We start from the raw sequence: 18,786 nt of genomic DNA on the forward strand, positions 1-18,786 counted from the left end.
TCCCATGCCCTCTTCTTGACCCGTCTACGGGCCTTGAAGGCCTTATGCATAAGCAGAACAAACGCGGACCCAAAGGACGAGTCCGAGTCCGAGGCCTCTTCTTCCTCCCCCTCAGAGGGATGTGGAGAGAAAGCCCCCCTGGCAGAAGCGCGACTGTCCCCCTTGGGACCCCCCCGCTGCGGGGATAACCTCGGCGGAGGGTCGTCCTCCCCCTCACACGCCGGCAACGCGCCTGCCGCGGCTTCCCTCGGACCTAAAATGGCCGCCGTTCCCGCCGAAAACGCCAGTAAAGAAAACAAAATGGCGCCCGGACCCAACGTCCCCGAAGCCGGCCCCGCACTAATCGCCGGCCTGCCGACCTCGGGATCGGCGCGTACCTGCCTGCTGCCCCGTGACCCTGCCGGCGTCACGGACCCCCCCTCCTCCCCGCCGGAAACGCATGACGAACACAAGCTGTCCCTTGACAGCCGCGTGGCCGCGGACCCGCAGGCCTGACATGCAGCTCTCCGCGGCATCGCGGCCCCGACGAGGAAAAAAGGGTAGGCACAGTACAAAACATAAAAGATCTCCCCGGCGACGGCGGTCCTCTACCTCCCCCCTCACAGGAACGGGACAGGAGAGACGAGGCACAGACAAAAGAAGAAAAAAACAGGCAGTACTTTTTTTTTTTTTAAACACACAGACACAGTTACCGGTAGATCAGGTCCGGGTCCAGCTGGGGGGAGGGAACCGGGCACCCCGATGTCACCCCCAGCCCTGATAGACGCTGGAAGTGGAGCTCCCCCACGTAACAGCGGCCTCAACCAGAGGGGACGGTCCCCTCAGGAGGGAGGCAAGCTGGGTGACCAGCAGGCAAGCCTCTGCGGTCCCAACCCCAATCCCTCGGCTTCCTACTCTCAAACTGCTTTCTCTTTTTTTTTTACACACTAACTACCACCTAAATCTAGGCCCTAGCACAGACTGTAGGTTTTGCACCTGCTGGAGGCAGAAGAATACTGCCGGACTGCAGGTGGCACCTGCCTAGATATAGGCGGGAGTTTTTGTTTGTAAACTTCTGTCTCCATCTGCTAGAGGGGGGCCAAACCCAGGAGTCTGGACTGATCCGGGTACGTACAGGGAAGTCAATTTACCACTACCCCATGGTGCCTCCCACTCAAACCTATTTCTAACCCAGTCGGTCACTCGAGGGCCCATGTCAAGGGTGCTCAGTTTATTTATAATCCGCGCATGTGGAACCATGTCAATGGCCTTATAAAATCCAAATACACCACATCTAGCTCTCTCCCTCGATCCAATGAAAGAAACTGATCAGATTTGTCTGCCGATAATTTGCAGTGGCCGTACCTCACGCGCAGGTTTTCTTGGTAACAGAAAACCCTAGGAGAGTCCTACAGGAGAAGGGGCTAAGACCAACACATGGGGTGAGATGCTCGATAGGACCTGCACCGATTTCTCTCTCCATTGACATCTGCTGAAGACCTCTGCCAGCCTGGGACCAGCCAAATGAGATGCCTGGCGGGGACAGTGGCACCCGGGTAAGGACGACAGGAGGGTAGGAGCGAAAGGAGCTGGAAAGAGGGCATTGGAACAGGGAGAGGGAGGGAGGGGAGCCAGGAAGGGGCCATGGGAGAAGGGGGAGAGAAGAAAGGAGGGGGAGAATCCATGTGAGGACGGCTGCAGTGGGAAAAGTCTTGGGGCAGGCAGAGAGGCTCAGTGACTGGGGATCACGGGGGAGGTGGGACAGGAGGAAGAGGATTTGGGGAGAGAGAGAGGACACGGGGGGGGGGGGGGGGGGGAGGGGACCTGGCATCAGAGGCCCCGGCACATCTAGCACCTGGTAATTCTCTTCCAAGGCAGCTCATGAATCATCCGTCTGCTTGCAAAATTGACTAGCGTGTGATTTATTTGAATCGATAATTAGGAGGCATTAAATGGAGAGCACGTTTGCTCGGGGCCGGCATCCCGTCCACTCACGAAATCCCGCTTCTGGGCAGAAAGTTACGGCTTTCTCACAGTGCGCAGGCCGCGAGAAACTCGTTGTTGCTGAAGGCGTTCCGTCAGCGCCGCCGCCTGCAGTTCCGCGCAAAGGTTCCTCCGGCGTTCAGGCGAGCGGTGTCAGAGTTACTGTGCTGGGGGCGGAAGGCGTGTCGCTGGCCAAAAGTGGAAGCGCTTCCACGAGAGCTCATCGAACGGAGCAGCAAAATACCTGCCCGAGCCAGGCCTAATACAGACCGACATCACTCACAAAAGAGAAGGCAAATCACATCACAGCGCCGGGAAAAGCAGTCACAGAATCACAGGGGAGGGCTGGGCAGAGGAGCCCGTCCTGCTGAATCACCTGCATCCCGGGCACTTGACATTTTATTCGGCGAACACACAAGCTCCATTTTTACGTTTTTTGCTATTTTTTTTGTATCTTTTGCAAATGCTAGTGAAAGTAACAGAATCCTTCGAAAACCTTCACATGAAACGAAATTTCCTAAACGAATTTCTTAAAAGTCTGCTCAGTCCAAGGCCCTGGTTAAGCCCCTGAATTAAGCCCCATGCCCCCCTGCTTCCTGCCCCGAGCTGCCCCCTCTCCTGTAACAGAGCCAGCAGGTGGTTCATGAACAGACCTGGGGCACAAGACCCCCCTTCCTGCTGACGTTACCCCCTATCCCACGCCCCCCCCCCCCCCCCCAGCACCCCTGGCTTTCCCCATCTCGGCATTTCTTCAGCCTGAGAGGTCTCCTCGGGACCCCTCTGTACCGCGGATGTCCCCCCCATTACCTTCACGGAGATCTTTCCCCCGTCCTTGGGCAGGTGGGCTGCCAGGAACCAGTCTCCGGGCAGCGGGCTGCTGACGTTGAACACCCCCGTGGTCCTGTTTGGCAGGGTCCAGGTCAGGGTGAGCGCAAAGGCTCCTGGGATGCTGGTGTCCCTGGGGAAGTGGTTGCGGAGCGGGTTGATCACTGGTGGGGCCCCCGAGCGGAAGTACCTGGCAGGAGGAAGACAGGGAAGGCGGTCACCGCACCAGGGTCACAGTTACATTTTGTTAATGGGCTCCATTGTCTTTAGGCAAAACCTAGAAAGAAGAGTGAAGGCCCCTTAACAGCCTGGTCCCAGGTGACGCGATGCACTGAAATGGCGCAGGGTGGGTAACAAGCAAAAGCCGTACGATATGAAACCTAAGGACGGGACTGTGTATCCCCCCCCCAGAGGAGAGGAGAGACAGAGGGGGTATGACAGAAACATTTCAGGACCTCAAAGCTATAACTCAGGCACAAGAATCGAACCTTTCTCAGGAGAAAGAACGACCTAGAACATGAGGTCATGCCGCGAGGTTCCGGGGGAGCAGAGTAAGGGGAGCAACCTTTCAAAGGATATTCCTGACGGGAGAGGTGGTGAATGTGTGGAATAGACTCAGGGAGGTGAGGAATATTGCAAGGTTTGGTAGTGAGAGGGGTTTGGGTGTCAGGTGATAGCAGGGCCTGAGACGGCGGAGGCCATCGCCGGCAAGATTTTGGGCGCGCTTGAGACAGATATGGCAGACGGCAGCGGGAGGGAAAGGACCGAGAGAGGGGGCGTTGGTGTTGGGTTGCCTCTAGGAATTTGCGTGCTTATCTCCCCCCAAAAAAGCGGAGGAATCTCAACCGGGCAGATTGGACGGGTCTTTTCCTGCAAACGTTTATTGTGTTGACGACGCCCCTCACCGTTGGCCGCACGCGCCGGGGCGAGTTGTGAAAGGTCTTCGTATGAGGTTTACCCCCGTGAGGTGGATGATTAACTCCACGGGGAGGGGAACGTTTCCTTCCATCTGCACCGGGACACAGTTTTTTACCTGTGAGCCTTGTGCCTGTCCTGGAAATGAAAGTATATGTGCCCTTTCTCTGTGAACATCCCCGTGGGTACAAAGTCTGCACAGTCACGGCAGCGGCTTTTTTGGGCGGGTTGACTTTTTCAGACGGCTCGTTGAACCCACAGAACTCGCCGTGACAATGGGCCTCATTACGTAAATGGCGGAGCATCGCTGATACCCCGGCAGTATTACTGAGGGGGGCGGTGTTAAACCGTGTCTCCCCTGGTGAGAAGTGGCCCCTGTGTTTGGGGGAAGCCACCGAGGAAGATTATTCAGACTGCACTGGGTTGGAAGGGCACGCAGACCACACCGCACGGGGTAGCATTACTGCGCACCGCGTTCAGGGGGGTGGCATCCCGCGCACCTTGTTTATTTTAAATAGCCAGCAAATGCTGTTCTAGGCGGATAGTGAAGAAAAACACAAAACCATTGGGATGTACATAGAATACTTACAAATTAAACAAACCTTATGTCAGACAGAAATGTGGAGAAGATTGCTCACACTGTGAGCGAGGAGAGGCACTACTGAACCCCTATCTGTGGGAGAGTACTACACTGTGCCTCCAGGGGTATTACTCACTACTATCACACTATCAGGAGGGAGGTGTTACTCATCCCCTTACTGTGAGAGTGTATCACATTGTACCTCTGGAGTATTTCTCATACTGTCACAATGCATGTGGGGGGAGGAATTTTTCAGACTCTATCCCCAGGATAATATGACAGTGTGTGTGCAGGGGTATTACTCACTAGTATCACACTATCAAGAGGGAGGTATTACTCATCCCCTTACTGTGAGAGTGTATCGCATTGTACCTCTGGAGTATTTCTCATACTGTCACAATGCATGTGGGGGGAGGTATTTCTCCGACTCTATCCCCAGGATAATATCACACTGTGCCTCCAGGAGTATTACTCACTAGTATCACACTATCAGGAGGGAGGTATTACTCAGCCCCTTACTATGAGTGTGTATCACATTGTACATCTGGAGTATTTCTCATACTGTCACAATGCATGTGGTGGGAGGTATTTCTCAGACTCTATCCCCAGGATAATATTACACTGTGTGTGTAGTGGTATTACTCACTACTAACACACTATCAGGAGGGAGGTATTACTCATCCCCTTACTATGAGTGTGTATTGCATTGTACATCTGGAGTATTTCTCATTCTTTCACAATGTATGTGGGGGGAGGAATTTTTCAGACTCTATCCCCAGGATAATATGACAGTGTGTGTGCAGGGGTATTACTCACTAGTATCACACTGTATTGGGAGGGAGGTATTACTCATCCCCTTACTATGAGAGTGTATCGCATTGTACCTCAGGAGTATTCTTCATACTGTCACAATATATGGAGGGGAGATATTTCTCAGACCCTATCCCCAGGATAATATCACACTGTGCCTGCAGGGGTATTACTCATTAGTATCACACTATCAAGAGGGAGGTATTACTCATCCCCTTACTGTGAGAGTATATCACATTGTACATCTGGAGTATTTCTCATTCTGTCACAATGTATATGGGGGGAGGTATTTCTCAGACTCTATCCCAAGGATAATATCACACTGTGCCTCCAGGGGTATTGCTCACTAGTATCACACTATCAAGAGGGAGGTATTACTCATCCCCTTACTATGAGTGTGTATTGCATTGTACATCTGGAGTATTTCTCATTCTTTCACAATGTATGTGGGGGGAGGTATTTCTCAGATTCTATCCCCAAGATAATATCACACAGTGTCTGTGCAGGGGTATTACTCACTAGTATCACACTGTATTGGGAGGGAGGTATTACTCATCCCCTTACTATGAGTGCGTATTGCATTGTGCCTCTGGGGTATTCTTCATACTGTCACAATGTATGTGGAGGGAGGTATTTCTCAGACCCTATCCCCAGGATAATATCACACTATGCCTGCAGGGGTATTACTCACTAGTATCACACTATCAGGAGGGAGGTATTACTCATCCCCTTACTGTGAGAGTGTATCACATTGTACATCTGGAGTATTTCTCATACTGTCACAATGTATGTGGGGGGAGGTATTTCTCAGACTCTATCCCCAGGATAATATTACACTGTGTCTCCAGGGGTATTACTCACTAGTATCACACTGTATTGAGAGGGAGGTATTACTCATCCCCTTACTATGAGTGCATATTGCATTGTGCCTCTGGGGTATTCCTCATACTGTCACAATGTATGTGGGGGGAGGTATTTCTCAGATTCTATACCCAGGATAATATCACACTGTGCCTGCAGGGGTATTACTCACTAGTATCACACTATCAGGAGGGAGGTATTACTCATCCCCTTACTGTGAGTGTATCACATTGTACCTCTGGGGTATTCCTCATACTGTCACAATGCATGTGGGGGGAGGTATTTTTCAGACTCTATCCCCAGGATAATATCACACTGTGTGTGCAGGGGTATTACTCACTAGTATCACACTATCAGGAGGGAGGTGTTACTCATCCCCTTACTGTGAGAGTGTATCACATTGTACCTCTGGGGTATTCCTCATACTGTCACAATGCATGTGGGGGGAGGTATTTCTCAGACTCTGTCCCCAGGATAATATCACACTGTGTGTGCAGGGGTATTACTCACTAGTATCACACTATCAGGAGGGAGGTGTTACTCATCCCCTTACTGTGAGTGTATCACATTGTACCTCTGGGGTATTCCTCATACTGTCACAATGCATGTGGGGGGAGGTATTTTTCAGACTCTGTCCCCAGGATAATATCACACTGTGTGTGCAGGGGTATTACTCACTAGTATCACACTATCAGGAGGGAGGTGTTACTCATCCCCTTACTGTGAGAGTGTATCACATTGTACCTCTGGGGTATTCCTCATACTGTCACAATGCATGTGGGGGGAGGTATTTCTCAGACTCTGTCCCCAGGATAATATCACACTGTGCCTCCAGGGGTATTACTCACACTCAGGCTCATTCTGTAAAGTGTGCTCAGCCATGCACACTGTTTAAGAGGAGATTGGCCGCATGTTTTCGATGGGCATCTATAACATCTGTGAAAACTAATAGCGCTCATCACATGGAAATGCACGTTGATGAGGCTACTAGTCAGTCACCTCTGATTCAAAAAGTAAAATGTCCATTAGTCCGCACATTTTACACTCATAAATTAACGAGCAACCCAGAAAATACTGCTTTTCTGAACCAAAAATGTAAAAAAATAAATTTTTTTAATAAAAAAAAATGGGCCGGCCGGTCAGGATGGGGAAATGGACGCTCAATTTTACCGGCACCCGTTTCCCTAATCGATCGCCGACAGAGCCACCTCTCCTGGGCCAAGGAGGCGCCCGTTCTCCCGCGATCTTTACTGGCTCGCCCCGACTGTGTGTGCACGCGGGAGACACTTTTGCTCATCCCCGTGCCTCGGGGTCCTTACTCACACTGTCACGCTGCGGTCCGGGCACCGGTCTCCGAACGTCCCTCCTTGCTCCTTGAAGGTGATGAGGTTCCAGACGGCTATGATGGTGTCCTCGGGAACGCTGAAATGGAAGAGCTCCACGCTGCCGAAGGACCGAAAGGGACTCAGCTTCCGGGGGGTGCGAGTGAAATAATCCGTCACAAAGAGCCCATCTGCAAAGGGGGGGGAAGCGAGAGGTGCAGAACAAGCATGAGCGCCAGTGCGTGAGGAGCCAGCGAGCTGGCGCACAGCCTGGATACGTTCTGCCAAAGGGGGTGAAGGTCAGCGTCCAGCCGGGCAGGATAGCAAGCGGGCGGGGCATGCATGGGCTGGCGAGAGTCAGCCCTACGTGGCAGGCACGCAGTGGGCAGCTCCCCTAGACCTACAGAAAAATATCCTTCTGTTTGCAAGCAAGAGAGAGAGAGAGAGAGAGAGCTTAGAGATATAGAACAAAGTTGTAAGAGCTTTCTATGCCATAAAGAAACCAACGACCAGTTTCGGAGCACCTACCCTCCCGTCAAGATCTCAGGTCTTTCACTCACCCTAATCTATACAGCGTGGGAGAGAAGCTACTCCTTCAGTTCTCTAAACAGGCACGCCAGGGTCGACAAACACTCAGAGGCATAAACGTCCCACTGAATATTTATTTATTTATAACTTTTATATACCGATGTTCCTGTATAGGATACATATTGCACCGGTTTAACATAGGAACTGAACTGTCGCCTTGGGGCGAGATACAAGGAACATGTAATACAAATAACTTATAATATAATATAACCAAAAAACATAGGGCTATACATGATATCACTTCAAATAAAGGAACATGTAATACGAATAACTTATAATATAATATAACCAAAAAACATAGGGCTATACATGATATCACTTCAAATAAAGGAACATGTAATACGAATAACTTATAATATAATATAACCAAAAAACATAGGGCTATACATGATATCACTTCACATAAAGGAACATGCAATACGAATAACTTATAATATAATATAACCAAAAAACATAGGGCTATACATGATATCACTTCAAATAAAGGAACATGCAATACGAATAACATATAATATAATAAAACCAAAAAACATAGGGCTATACATGATATCACTTCAAATAAAGGAACATGCAATACGAATAACTTATAATATAATATAACCAAAAAACATAGGGCTATACATGATATCACTTCAAATAAAGGAACATGTAATACGAATAACTTATAATATAATATAACCAAAAAACATAGGGCTATACATGATATCACTTCAAATAAAGGAACATGTAATACGAATAACTTATAATATAATATAACCAAAAAACATAGGGCTATACATGATATCACTTCAAATAAAGGAACATGCAATACGAATAACATATAATATAATAAAACCAAAAAACATAGGGCTATACATGATATCACTTCAAATAAAGGAACATGCAATACGAATAACTTATAATATAATATAACCAAAAAACATAGGGCTATACATGATATCACTTCAAATAAAGGAACATGTAATACGAATAACTTATAATATAATATAACCAAAAAACATAGGGCTATACATGATATCACTTCACATAAAGGAACATGCAATACGAATAACTTATAATATAATATAACCAAAAAACATAGGGCTATACATGATATCACTTCAAATAAAGGAACATGTAATACGAATAACTTATAATATAATATAACCAAAAACATAGGGCTATACATGATATCACTTCAAATAAAGGAACATGTAATACGAATAACTTATAATATAATATAACCAAAAACATAGGGCTATACATGATATCACTTCAAATAAAGGAACATGTAATACGAATAACTTATAATATAATATAACCAAAAAACATAGGGCTATACATGATATCACTTCAAATAAAGGAACATGTAATACGAATAACTTATAATCTAGTATGATCAAAAACATAAGGCTGTACATGATATCACTTGAAATAAAGGAACATGTAATACGAATAAATTATAATCTAGCATGATCAAAGACATAGGGCTATACATGATATCACTGCAAATACACTTTTGGTGAACGCAATAATTATGTGAGAACTGGAGTAAGTTAATGGGTAACGGGTTGAACTTAACATAAACCAGCAGGCAAGTTACACAGGACAGAGAGAGATAACACACTGAGAACGACTAACTATTAGCTAACAGGTTCAGTTATAGGGGACGAGGCGACTTCTAGCTGCGTGGCGGGCGGGCAGCCAGCTTACGGGTTTAATACACTCTCAGGCTCACGGGTAGTTAAGGAGCTGGAGGACGAATGGGCTGCAGGGTTAGTTCTATTAAGTTAAAGGGGGCTCGGCGTCAGCGGGCTGGTGCGGGGATGGACATGATGTGATTGGACTAGAGGGGCGTGAAGAGGACTTTAGGGTAGTCCATAGCAGGGACCAGGGGGGCCTCCGTGAGCGATCATCTCTCCGAAAAGGCCTGGCTGAAAAGCCATGCTCAGAGTTTCTTTCTGAATATTCCCCGATTTAACTTATCCGGCCAGTTTAAGCATCTCCACGTATTCATTTCAAGGTCTCCGGTTATGTCTAAGGTTGTGCGGCTCTGTGTGGCCGGATAACTTGAGGCTTAAGCAGATTATATCGAGAAGGATGTATCCAGTTAAGTATCGTTTCTGAAAAAAAAATATATATATATAGAATAGATTGCACCTGCCCAGCTCTGCCCCACCCACCCAAATGCCAGAGGCCCTGCCTCCTCCCTAAAGACCGTGACCCCAGTGCCTCCCCCACCCCCACCGGCCACCACAACTCTTCCCCTACTACCCCTCCCCCCGGGGTACCTTCATCTTCTCATGGGGATCGCGGTAACGTCCGACCGAGATCCGAACCCGGCGCGCCTGCCGTGGCCAGGCCACCACGTTGCAAGCGTACAGGAAGCTAAGGTACCGGAGGGGGGTGCAGGGAAAGGGCTGGGGTGGCAGGGGGAAGGGGGAAGGGTCCAGACACGAGATCTCAACCTTTGAAATGCAGGAAGCGGGAGCAGGGACTGGGGGGGCGGAGAATAAGCGGCAGGGACTCGCGGCCCCGGTATATTTATTTTTGAAAGCTAAAAACGCAGCTCTCTGAGGAGGAGGAGGAGGAGGAGGTGGCAGAGCGCCTGGAGTTCGGATGGGAGGGAGACGGGAAGAGGCCCGTAAAATCTGTAATCGTTTCTTGCATTAATAACCGGCTATATATTCTTTCCAATAGAACCAGTTAAGTGTGAAGTTATCCGGCCACACAAACGGGTCCACATAAGAGGCTCAGTATCCCACAGCTTCTCGTTTAGATGCATAATTAAAAGTTATCCGTCTAAACGGGTTTGAATACTGACCGCCCCCCCCCCCCTCCATGTCCGCAACAACACCCCTACTATTGGGTACAGGGCAGAATTAGGAAGCTTCCCCCTCATCATGCAAGAAAATGAATATTCAAATCCCGGTGTCATCTCCGAAACAGCAACACGAGCTCCGGCACTCCGTGACCCAACATAAAACCCTGCCAAAAAGAAACTCAGCGCACGCGTAGTAAACCATTTGCACCAAAACAGCACTGACACCCAGATCGCAATCAGCAACAACCCCCACCTATCAAAAGGCAGCCGTGCAAATATTCCAAAGTGCCCTAGAACACCAATACATTTCCTGCTGGGAAAAGCAAGCCAAGCTGCTCCAGATCCGTACAGTAAAGCAGAATCCCTCACCTCGGTCACACGTTCAGAAGACGCACAGACCCTCACCACACAGGGGATCACGGACTAAATATAGAAAGGAACAGATGAAGGCCAATTGTCAACTAAGGCTGAGCACCTCATCTAGATGCCAGATCTTCCCTCTTCCTGGCACCACTGGCGAAAGCTTAATGATGCCGCCTGCTGCTATGAAACATCATTCAGTGTCGGTGAGCAGTGCCAGCAGGAGGCAGGGATTGTGTCCCTCCCGCCTGCAAAAAAAACTGAAGACCCTCAGGAACAAGAAGCTTGAGATGGCAGAGGGGTGGGTCATCTTAGTGGGAAGAGTGGGGCGAGGCCGCTCGAGGGCCTGTATGACGTTGGTTGGTGGGCGGGAAGGCTCTACAGCTGGGGGGTGGGAGGGGGACTTTGCTGTATCATGGGTTTGGTGGGAGAGAGCATTACTTCTCAGGGTGGGGGCAATCACTGGGTCCGGGTGCAGGGAAATCCTTTGATGTCCCAATGGCTGATGACCTGATAATTGTGTCTTCATTCTCCATTCCAGTTCCATTGCAAGGCGAGAAGGAATCCGACACCCGGGCAGTATCCCAGATCCCCTGATACCCGCGAGAGCTGCTTGTCCATAATTCCCCTGAACTCATGAAATGAAGAGAACTGGACTGGACATCACAAGGGACCCGACATGCACTGCATGAGCCAGTCAGTTCCTTGTGAGGCAACCTGTGACGGCAGCGCCTGGGCTCTCAGGGTTCTTAAGTGAGGGCCACGGATCCAGCCGGGGGTGCAGAGGGCGTGACGCCCATGCAAAGCTCTAAAAACAGAGGCATGAATCGTTTCCGGAAGCTTATTTTGGAACTAAATAAATGATTTCATGTGCTGGTTTACGGAGCCCACTCCCAGGACAGAAGGAAGCGGTGCTAAGCATCATCTCCTCTCCAGACTGATGGTGCAGGGCTTAATCGTCTCCCAACATCCCACATCTCTCCTCATCAGAGCATCTCTGGATCTGGCTTCTGGGGGTCACTGGCCAGGCTGGGGTTACGGCAACGTCATCCTAGACTGGAGAGGCACCGCAGTTTCTGAAACCACCACCCCCCTGTCCTCCATCACCTCCCCAACATGGATCTATTTTGGTCCCTTAGTGCATATTTTGAAAGGAAGAAGCAGGATGACAAACCCCACAGTGCACTAGGATGAGAGACGCGAACCAGGAATGGCCTTAAGCCACCATCAGAAAGAGGGTCCCGCCCCGGCTATGCCTCCAGATCACGCGTGACAGGCTGGCGCACTCCCAGACTTGCTAGCATTCACGATCTTCCTATTCCTAACACGAAAACCGGAGCACATCCCCCAGAATGCTTTGGGGCACAAGCCAGAATGGCAGGCGCGGGGGCAGCCTTAGTAGCTTGAAATGATGTGGCCGACCTGAGAGAAATGTGCACGAGACCCTGGGGGGTGAGAGGAAGGGACTCTACAATAAAACATGGGAGGGGGGCTATGAAGAGAAGGAAAGTAAACGAGACCCACCATGCAAGAGGGTGTACATTCAAGGATCTCGACACAAGCCCCTGGGGGCGAGAGGAAGGGACGCTACAATAAAACATGGGAGGGGGGCTATGAAGAGAAGGAAAGTAAACGAGACCCACCATGCAAGAGGGTGTACATTCAAGGATCTCGACACAAGCCCCTGGGGGTGAGAGGAAGGGACGCTACAATAAAACATGGGAGGGGGGCTATGAAGAGAAGGAAAGTAAACGAGACCCACCATGCAGCAGGGTGTACATTCAAGGATCTCGACACAAGCCCCTGGGGGCGCGTCTACCCAGAGCACTCGTGGAGGTCCCACGGCTCCCATCCTATCATGAAGAATGAGGCGCATGTCGCAGAACTGACGGCCTATCCCGGTCTCCGTTGCTCGTCCTTTAGGCAGCTTAATGGGGGGGCGTGAATTCCAGGATCTCTGGCAGAAGACCCAGCATCTCCTGGAACAAGTGGCGGAGCGTTTGAAGAGGCAGGCGGATAAGAGGCACTGCCCGGTCCTGTCACTCCAACCAAAACTTCTGCGCCCTAGAACGCCTTCGCTCAAGTTCTCCCCAAAATTTGTGGGACCGTTTCCCCACCAACCGGCACCTATAACCTGGAGATACTCATGTCTCTCTGTATTCATGACGTATTCCACATCTCTCTGCTGAAACAGCAAACCCGTCGTGCCCATCCAGACCACCCCCCTCCAGCCTACAGAAGTTCCCGTTGAAGAAGATACCCAGCGCGTTGGACCCCTGGTTTCCCACTAGCAGCCCCTAGATCTCTGTCTGCTAGGGAAATGCTGGGAGGGAGAGACCATTCCTGGCAGCATCTCCCCTTGAGGATGCCTGCAATGGTTCAGTCCTTGTCCAGAAGGGCAGAGCCGTAGCCAAGTAAAAAAAAAGTACCCACTCGCTCCATACACAACACGAGCTTAAATTTTAACTTACAACGTAACATTATTATTTACAATCTATAAATAGATATCAGTGTGAGCCTGATCCCAAAATTGTGACCCATAGGTAAATATGGATGTGACCCTTAATCTTTACACAAATGATTATTCATGTATTCATTCATTCTTTTAATTTAATATATCACTTGTTATAAAAAAAAAAAATCTCTAAACTGTGCACAGTAATTATAACATCCACAACCCATTCCAACACATTCTAAAACAAAAATGATCTCTTTTCTGTATAAACAAATAGGGATGGAAAAAGGTGTGTGTGTGTCTTAAACAATAATAATCTCATGCCTTTTTCTCTTCTGTTGAATTATGGTATTATTATTATATTAAACTAATTAGAGTCTAGCTTTCACTGACAACAAAACGCGCTCTCCACTACCAGGTGCACTGTGATGCACTTCAAAACCCTGCTAAAAACATACTCAGAACTTCTGTAGCAAACTGCAATACTATAACAGCACCAACCTTAGCTATGAGAGGGAAGCACTACAGTTACTACTACAGGCCCTAGAACACCAATACACCTCCTGCTTGAAAAACAGAACAAGCTACAGATCCCTACACAGGCAGTACATGCTAACAGAATCCCTCCATGCACACATACAATCTCTCACCGGCAGGTAAAAAATCATATATATTGAATATATATATAAATACTAATATTTCAATATATATATAATCTATAATATATTTCAATATATATATAAATGATCTGGAAAGGAATACGACGAGTGAGGTTATCAAATTTGTGGATGATACAAAATTATTCACAGTAATTAAATCACAAGTGGACTGTGATACATTACAGGAGGACCTTGCAAGACTGGAAGATTGGGCATCCAAATGGCAGATGAAATTTAATGAGGACAAGTGCAAGGTGTTGCATACAGGGAAAAATAAACCTTGCTGTAGTTACACGATGTTAGGTTCTATATTAGGAGCTACCACCCAGGAAAAAGATCTAGGCATCATAGTGGATAATACTTTAAAGTCATCGGCTCAGTGTGCTGCAGCAGTCAAAAAAGCAAACAGAATGATAGGAATTATTAGGAAGGGAATGGTTAATAGAACGGAAAATGTCATAATGCCTCTGTATCGCTCCATGGTGAGACCGCACCTTGAATACTGTGTACAATTCTGGTTGCCGCATCTCAAAAAAGATATAGCTGCGATGGAGAAGGTACAGAGAAGAGCAATCAAAATGATAAAGGGGATGGAACAGCTCCCCTATGAGGAAAGGCTGAAGAGGTTAGGGCTGTTCAGCTTGGAGAAGAGACAGCTGAGGGGGGATATGATAGAGGTCTTTAAGATCATGAGAGGTCTAGAACGGGTAGATGTGAATCGGTTATTTACACTTTCAGATAATAGAAAGATTAGGGGGCACTCCATGAAGTTAGCAAGTAGCACATTTAAGACTAATCGGAGAAAATTATTTTTAACTCAACACAATTATTATTCCAGGGGGAATTCTTCGCAAAAAAATGTAAAATTCTGTGCACACAAACTTAAAATTCTGCAAACTTTATATTGGCCAAAATAACTCAATTTACATGACAGTCTTTAAGTAGTTACATTTTAAATTAATACAGAAAAAAGTTATTACTTAGCAGTGCAGAATTTTAAATATTTTGAGCAGAATTTCCCTAGAAATTCACTGTAAGTGTGTCCCTTCCACTCGCTCTCCCTTCTCCCCTGGCCATTTGCCCTCTCAGGCCCCAACTCCTCCACCTGCCAGTATCTCTCCCCTCCACCTCTAGGCTCAACCCCTTCCATTCTATCACCAGTCCCAGAGTTTGACCCCATTCTCAGTACTGCCCCTTACACAGGCTCCCTCTGTCCCTCCCTCTCTCACACACACATGCTCCCTCTCTCTAGTGCACATACACTCTCATACAGACTCCCTCACTCTCTCTCACACATCCCCTCATACAGGTCCCTCTCTCACACACACACACATCCCCTCATACAGGGCCCTCTCTGTTGCATACACATGCCCCCAAGCTCCCTTTCTCTCTCACGCATACATCCTCACACAGGCTCCCTATGTCTCTCATGCACTCCTTCACACAGGCTCCCTCTCACACATACACAATCCCTTCACACAGGCCAGCACCCTCACATACACACAATCCCTTTTTCATACACACCAGCTCCCAGTCTCGCACACATATACAAACTCCTTCATATCTCCTCATATAGACTCCCTCTCTCTGGCACCCACACTCAAGCAACCCCCCACACTCTCTCACCTCCCCTGCTCTCTCGCTCTCACACCCTCCCCCTGCTGTCTCTCTCTCCCTCCCCCCTGCTCGCTCTCTCTCACCCCTCCCCCTCCTCTCTCTCATCCTCCCTTTCGCACTCACACCCCTTTCCCCTTCCTTCTCGTACACCCCTCTCCCCTCCGCCTCCTCACACACACACACACACACACACACACACCTCTCTACACACACTCACTCTCACTGGGGCCTTCATCTTTGCAGTGAATGGCGCTTTGTTCGCAGCATGCTGGGGTCTCCTCTGACATTTTCTGCACAAAATTTGGTAACTCTGTGCAGGGGGGAATTCTGTGCTTCATTCCCCCAGGACTAAACTATGCTCTGGAATTTGTTGCCAGAGGATGTGGTTAGTGCAGTTAGTGTAGCTGGGTTCAAAAAAGGTTTGGATAAGTTCTTGGAGGAGAAGTCCATTAATGGCTATTAATCAATTTTACTTAGGGAATAGCCACTGCTATTAATTGCATCAGTAGCATGGGATCTTCTTAGTGTTTGGGTAATTGCCAGGTTCTTGTGGCCTGGATTGGCCTCTGTTGGAAACAGGATGCTGGGCTTGATGGACCCTTGGTCTGAGCCACCACAGCAACATCTTATTTTCTTATCTGGATAATATTGTTTAAGTAAAAGAAGGAGCTGCAGCGGAGATAAAGTCCCTTGCAAACTCCGGGGGTGTGAGGAAGAGCAGCCTCTGGAGCTCAAGCAAAGACGATCCTGCTGCCCTTGCTGCTTAATTATAGCTTAATCTAATAGGCTCTCCCCAGACAGATGGCTTTTAATTGGAAGAGCCATTAACGAGCAGTGAGAGGAGTGGGAGAGCAGGGAACAGGGGGGACCATCTGGTTGCAGGAGCACTCACTGCGCCAAACAGGCAGGGAAGCGAATCTCTGCCATTCCCCCTCTCCCCACGTTAGGAACCCAGGATGGAAACGGTTAAAAAGTAAAAATGAGAAAACTAAGATTGCAATAAAATACAATTAGAAAGCAGAGAATGGAGCATGGGAAAGGCAGGTCCCGGGTTCTGGTGCTGGTCCACGGTGTCTCTGATCCCGGCAGCAGGATGCCTCGGATTCTGCTGCTCTCTTCCCCCTGGGTTAGGCGGTGTTTCTTGCTCCTTCTTTTGTGGGAAGTGTTGGATTTTCTCTCTCAGCTCTGATCTCTTTGCACGGCACGGGAGGAGGTGCAATTTCTGCTTCATTGCATGCCAAGCCCTGCTCCTTGGGGTTTCCAGCTCAGCTTCTGTCTGCATCTTTCTCGCGCCCCTGATCCTGTCTCTGCTGAGGCCTTCTGCTGGCGTGCACTTCTGGTGCCCCAGGAGGAGGGTACTGGCAGGATTTTCACAGGCAGGGTTATTGCTGCGAGCCCTGGCAGCAGTTAGTGCTGGGTTGGGATGGCAGGTTTCCAGCCTGTGCTGAACGGGTTCTGCTTTCTCTTGCTTCGCCAGGATCCTGGTACCGGAAGCAGGCCCGTGTCACCAGAATCTGAATATTCCCTTTTGCATGGGGAGTAGTGAGGAGGCGGCATTCCTTATCCTGCTCTGCGCCCATCATTAGGAGCTGTTCCCAGGGGCACAGAGTGTAGGAGCCTCACTCCCACATAAGAAGATTGGCTGAATGGTGCTCATAAATAATTCTAACAAGCTGGGGGCTGCAGCTGGCCAGGGGGTTCCTTCTAGCGTCGAAGGTCAGTTCAGGACTCCCAGATGCACTTATTGTCAGGTTAAAACCTGCATGGTGGTCTAGGGGTGCGCACTCTTAATTCTTGGTTGTTTATGCAAAATGTCGGCTCTTGTTGGAGATTTGGGGGCTATTTGTGGAAGATTGAGCTTTCTGCCCTATCCCGATTCACCTGCAGGGCCCAGGATCTGCAGTAGGGTCTTTGGCAGGTTTAGGTTCTCTTCTAAACTCTTCTAGGATAGGAGAAAACTGTCCAGGTCATCTTACCTGTTCTCTGGCTCATGAGGAGCTTGGGTGTGTTCATGCCACCTCGTGTAACCCTGCTCTCATATGGGTCATCTTTGGCAGCTGAGCCAACGATTTCAATGTAATATCAACCGTGACGCCTAGACCTTTTTCCTGGGTGGTAACTCATAAAATGGAACCTAACATCGTGCAAATACAGCAAGGGTTATTTTTCCCTATGCAACACCTTGCACTTGTCCACATTAAATTTCATCTGCCATTTGGATGCCCAATCTTCCAGTCTCTCAAGATCCTCCTGCAATTTATCACAGGCCGCTTGTGATTTATACTCTGAATAATTTTGTGTCATCTGCAAATTTGATAACCTCACTCGTCGTATTCCTTTCCAGATCATTTATATATATATATATATATTAAAAAGCATCGGGCCAAGTACAGATCCCTGAGGCACTCCACTGTTTACCTTTCTCTAATAAGAAATTGATCATTTAATCCTACTCTCTGTTTCCTGTCTTTTATCCAGTTTGCAAACCAAAAAGGACCTTGCCTCCTATCCCATGACTTTTTAGTTTTCTTAAAAGCATCTCATGAGGGACTTTCTCAAACGTTTTGTGAAAATCCAAATACATCACATCTGATTCACCTTTAGCCACATGTTTTTTCACCCCTTCAAAAAAATATAGCAGATTAGTGAAGCAAGACTTGCCTTGGGTAAATCCATGCTAGCTGTATCCCATTAAATCATGTCTATCTATAGGTTCTGTGATTTTATTCTTTATAATAGTTTCCAAGATGTTTCCCAGCAATGAAGTCAGGCTAACTGGTCTGTAGTTTCCCAGATCGGCCCTGGAGCCCTTTTTAAATATTGGGGTTACATTAGCTATCCTCCAGTCTTCACCTACAATGGATGATTTTAATGATAAGTTACAAATTAATTGTAATAGGTCTGAAATTTCATTTTTTAGTTCCTTCAGAACCCTGGGGTGTATTCCATCCGGTCCTGGTGATTTGCTACTCTTCAGTTTGTCAGTCTGATCTACTACATCTTTCAGGTTCACCGTGATTTGGTTCAGT

The 18,786-nt window shown here is 48.2% G+C and overlaps 1 protein-coding gene across 1 annotated transcript in view; it reads right to left on the minus strand.

Annotated features, from left to right (window-relative positions):
* Positions 1–17,770, minus strand: part of TMEM8B (transmembrane protein 8B) — an 80,191-nt gene extending 62,421 nt beyond the window's left edge. Inside the window, exons 1-3 of the mRNA XM_029572179.1 lie at positions 17,734–17,770; positions 7,277–7,466; positions 2,770–2,977 (exon numbers count right to left, since the gene is read on the minus strand). Of these exons, the coding sequence (XP_029428039.1) occupies positions 2,770–2,977; positions 7,277–7,466; positions 17,734–17,770 (435 nt within the window). The remainder of the gene's footprint in view (positions 1–2,769; positions 2,978–7,276; positions 7,467–17,733) is intronic.
* Positions 17,771–18,786: the final 1,016 nt, after the last annotated feature.

The sequence above is a fragment of the Rhinatrema bivittatum genome, chromosome 1 (genome assembly GCF_901001135.1).
Source record: "Rhinatrema bivittatum chromosome 1, aRhiBiv1.1, whole genome shotgun sequence".
Classification (NCBI taxonomy): domain Eukaryota; kingdom Metazoa; phylum Chordata; class Amphibia; order Gymnophiona; family Rhinatrematidae; genus Rhinatrema; species Rhinatrema bivittatum.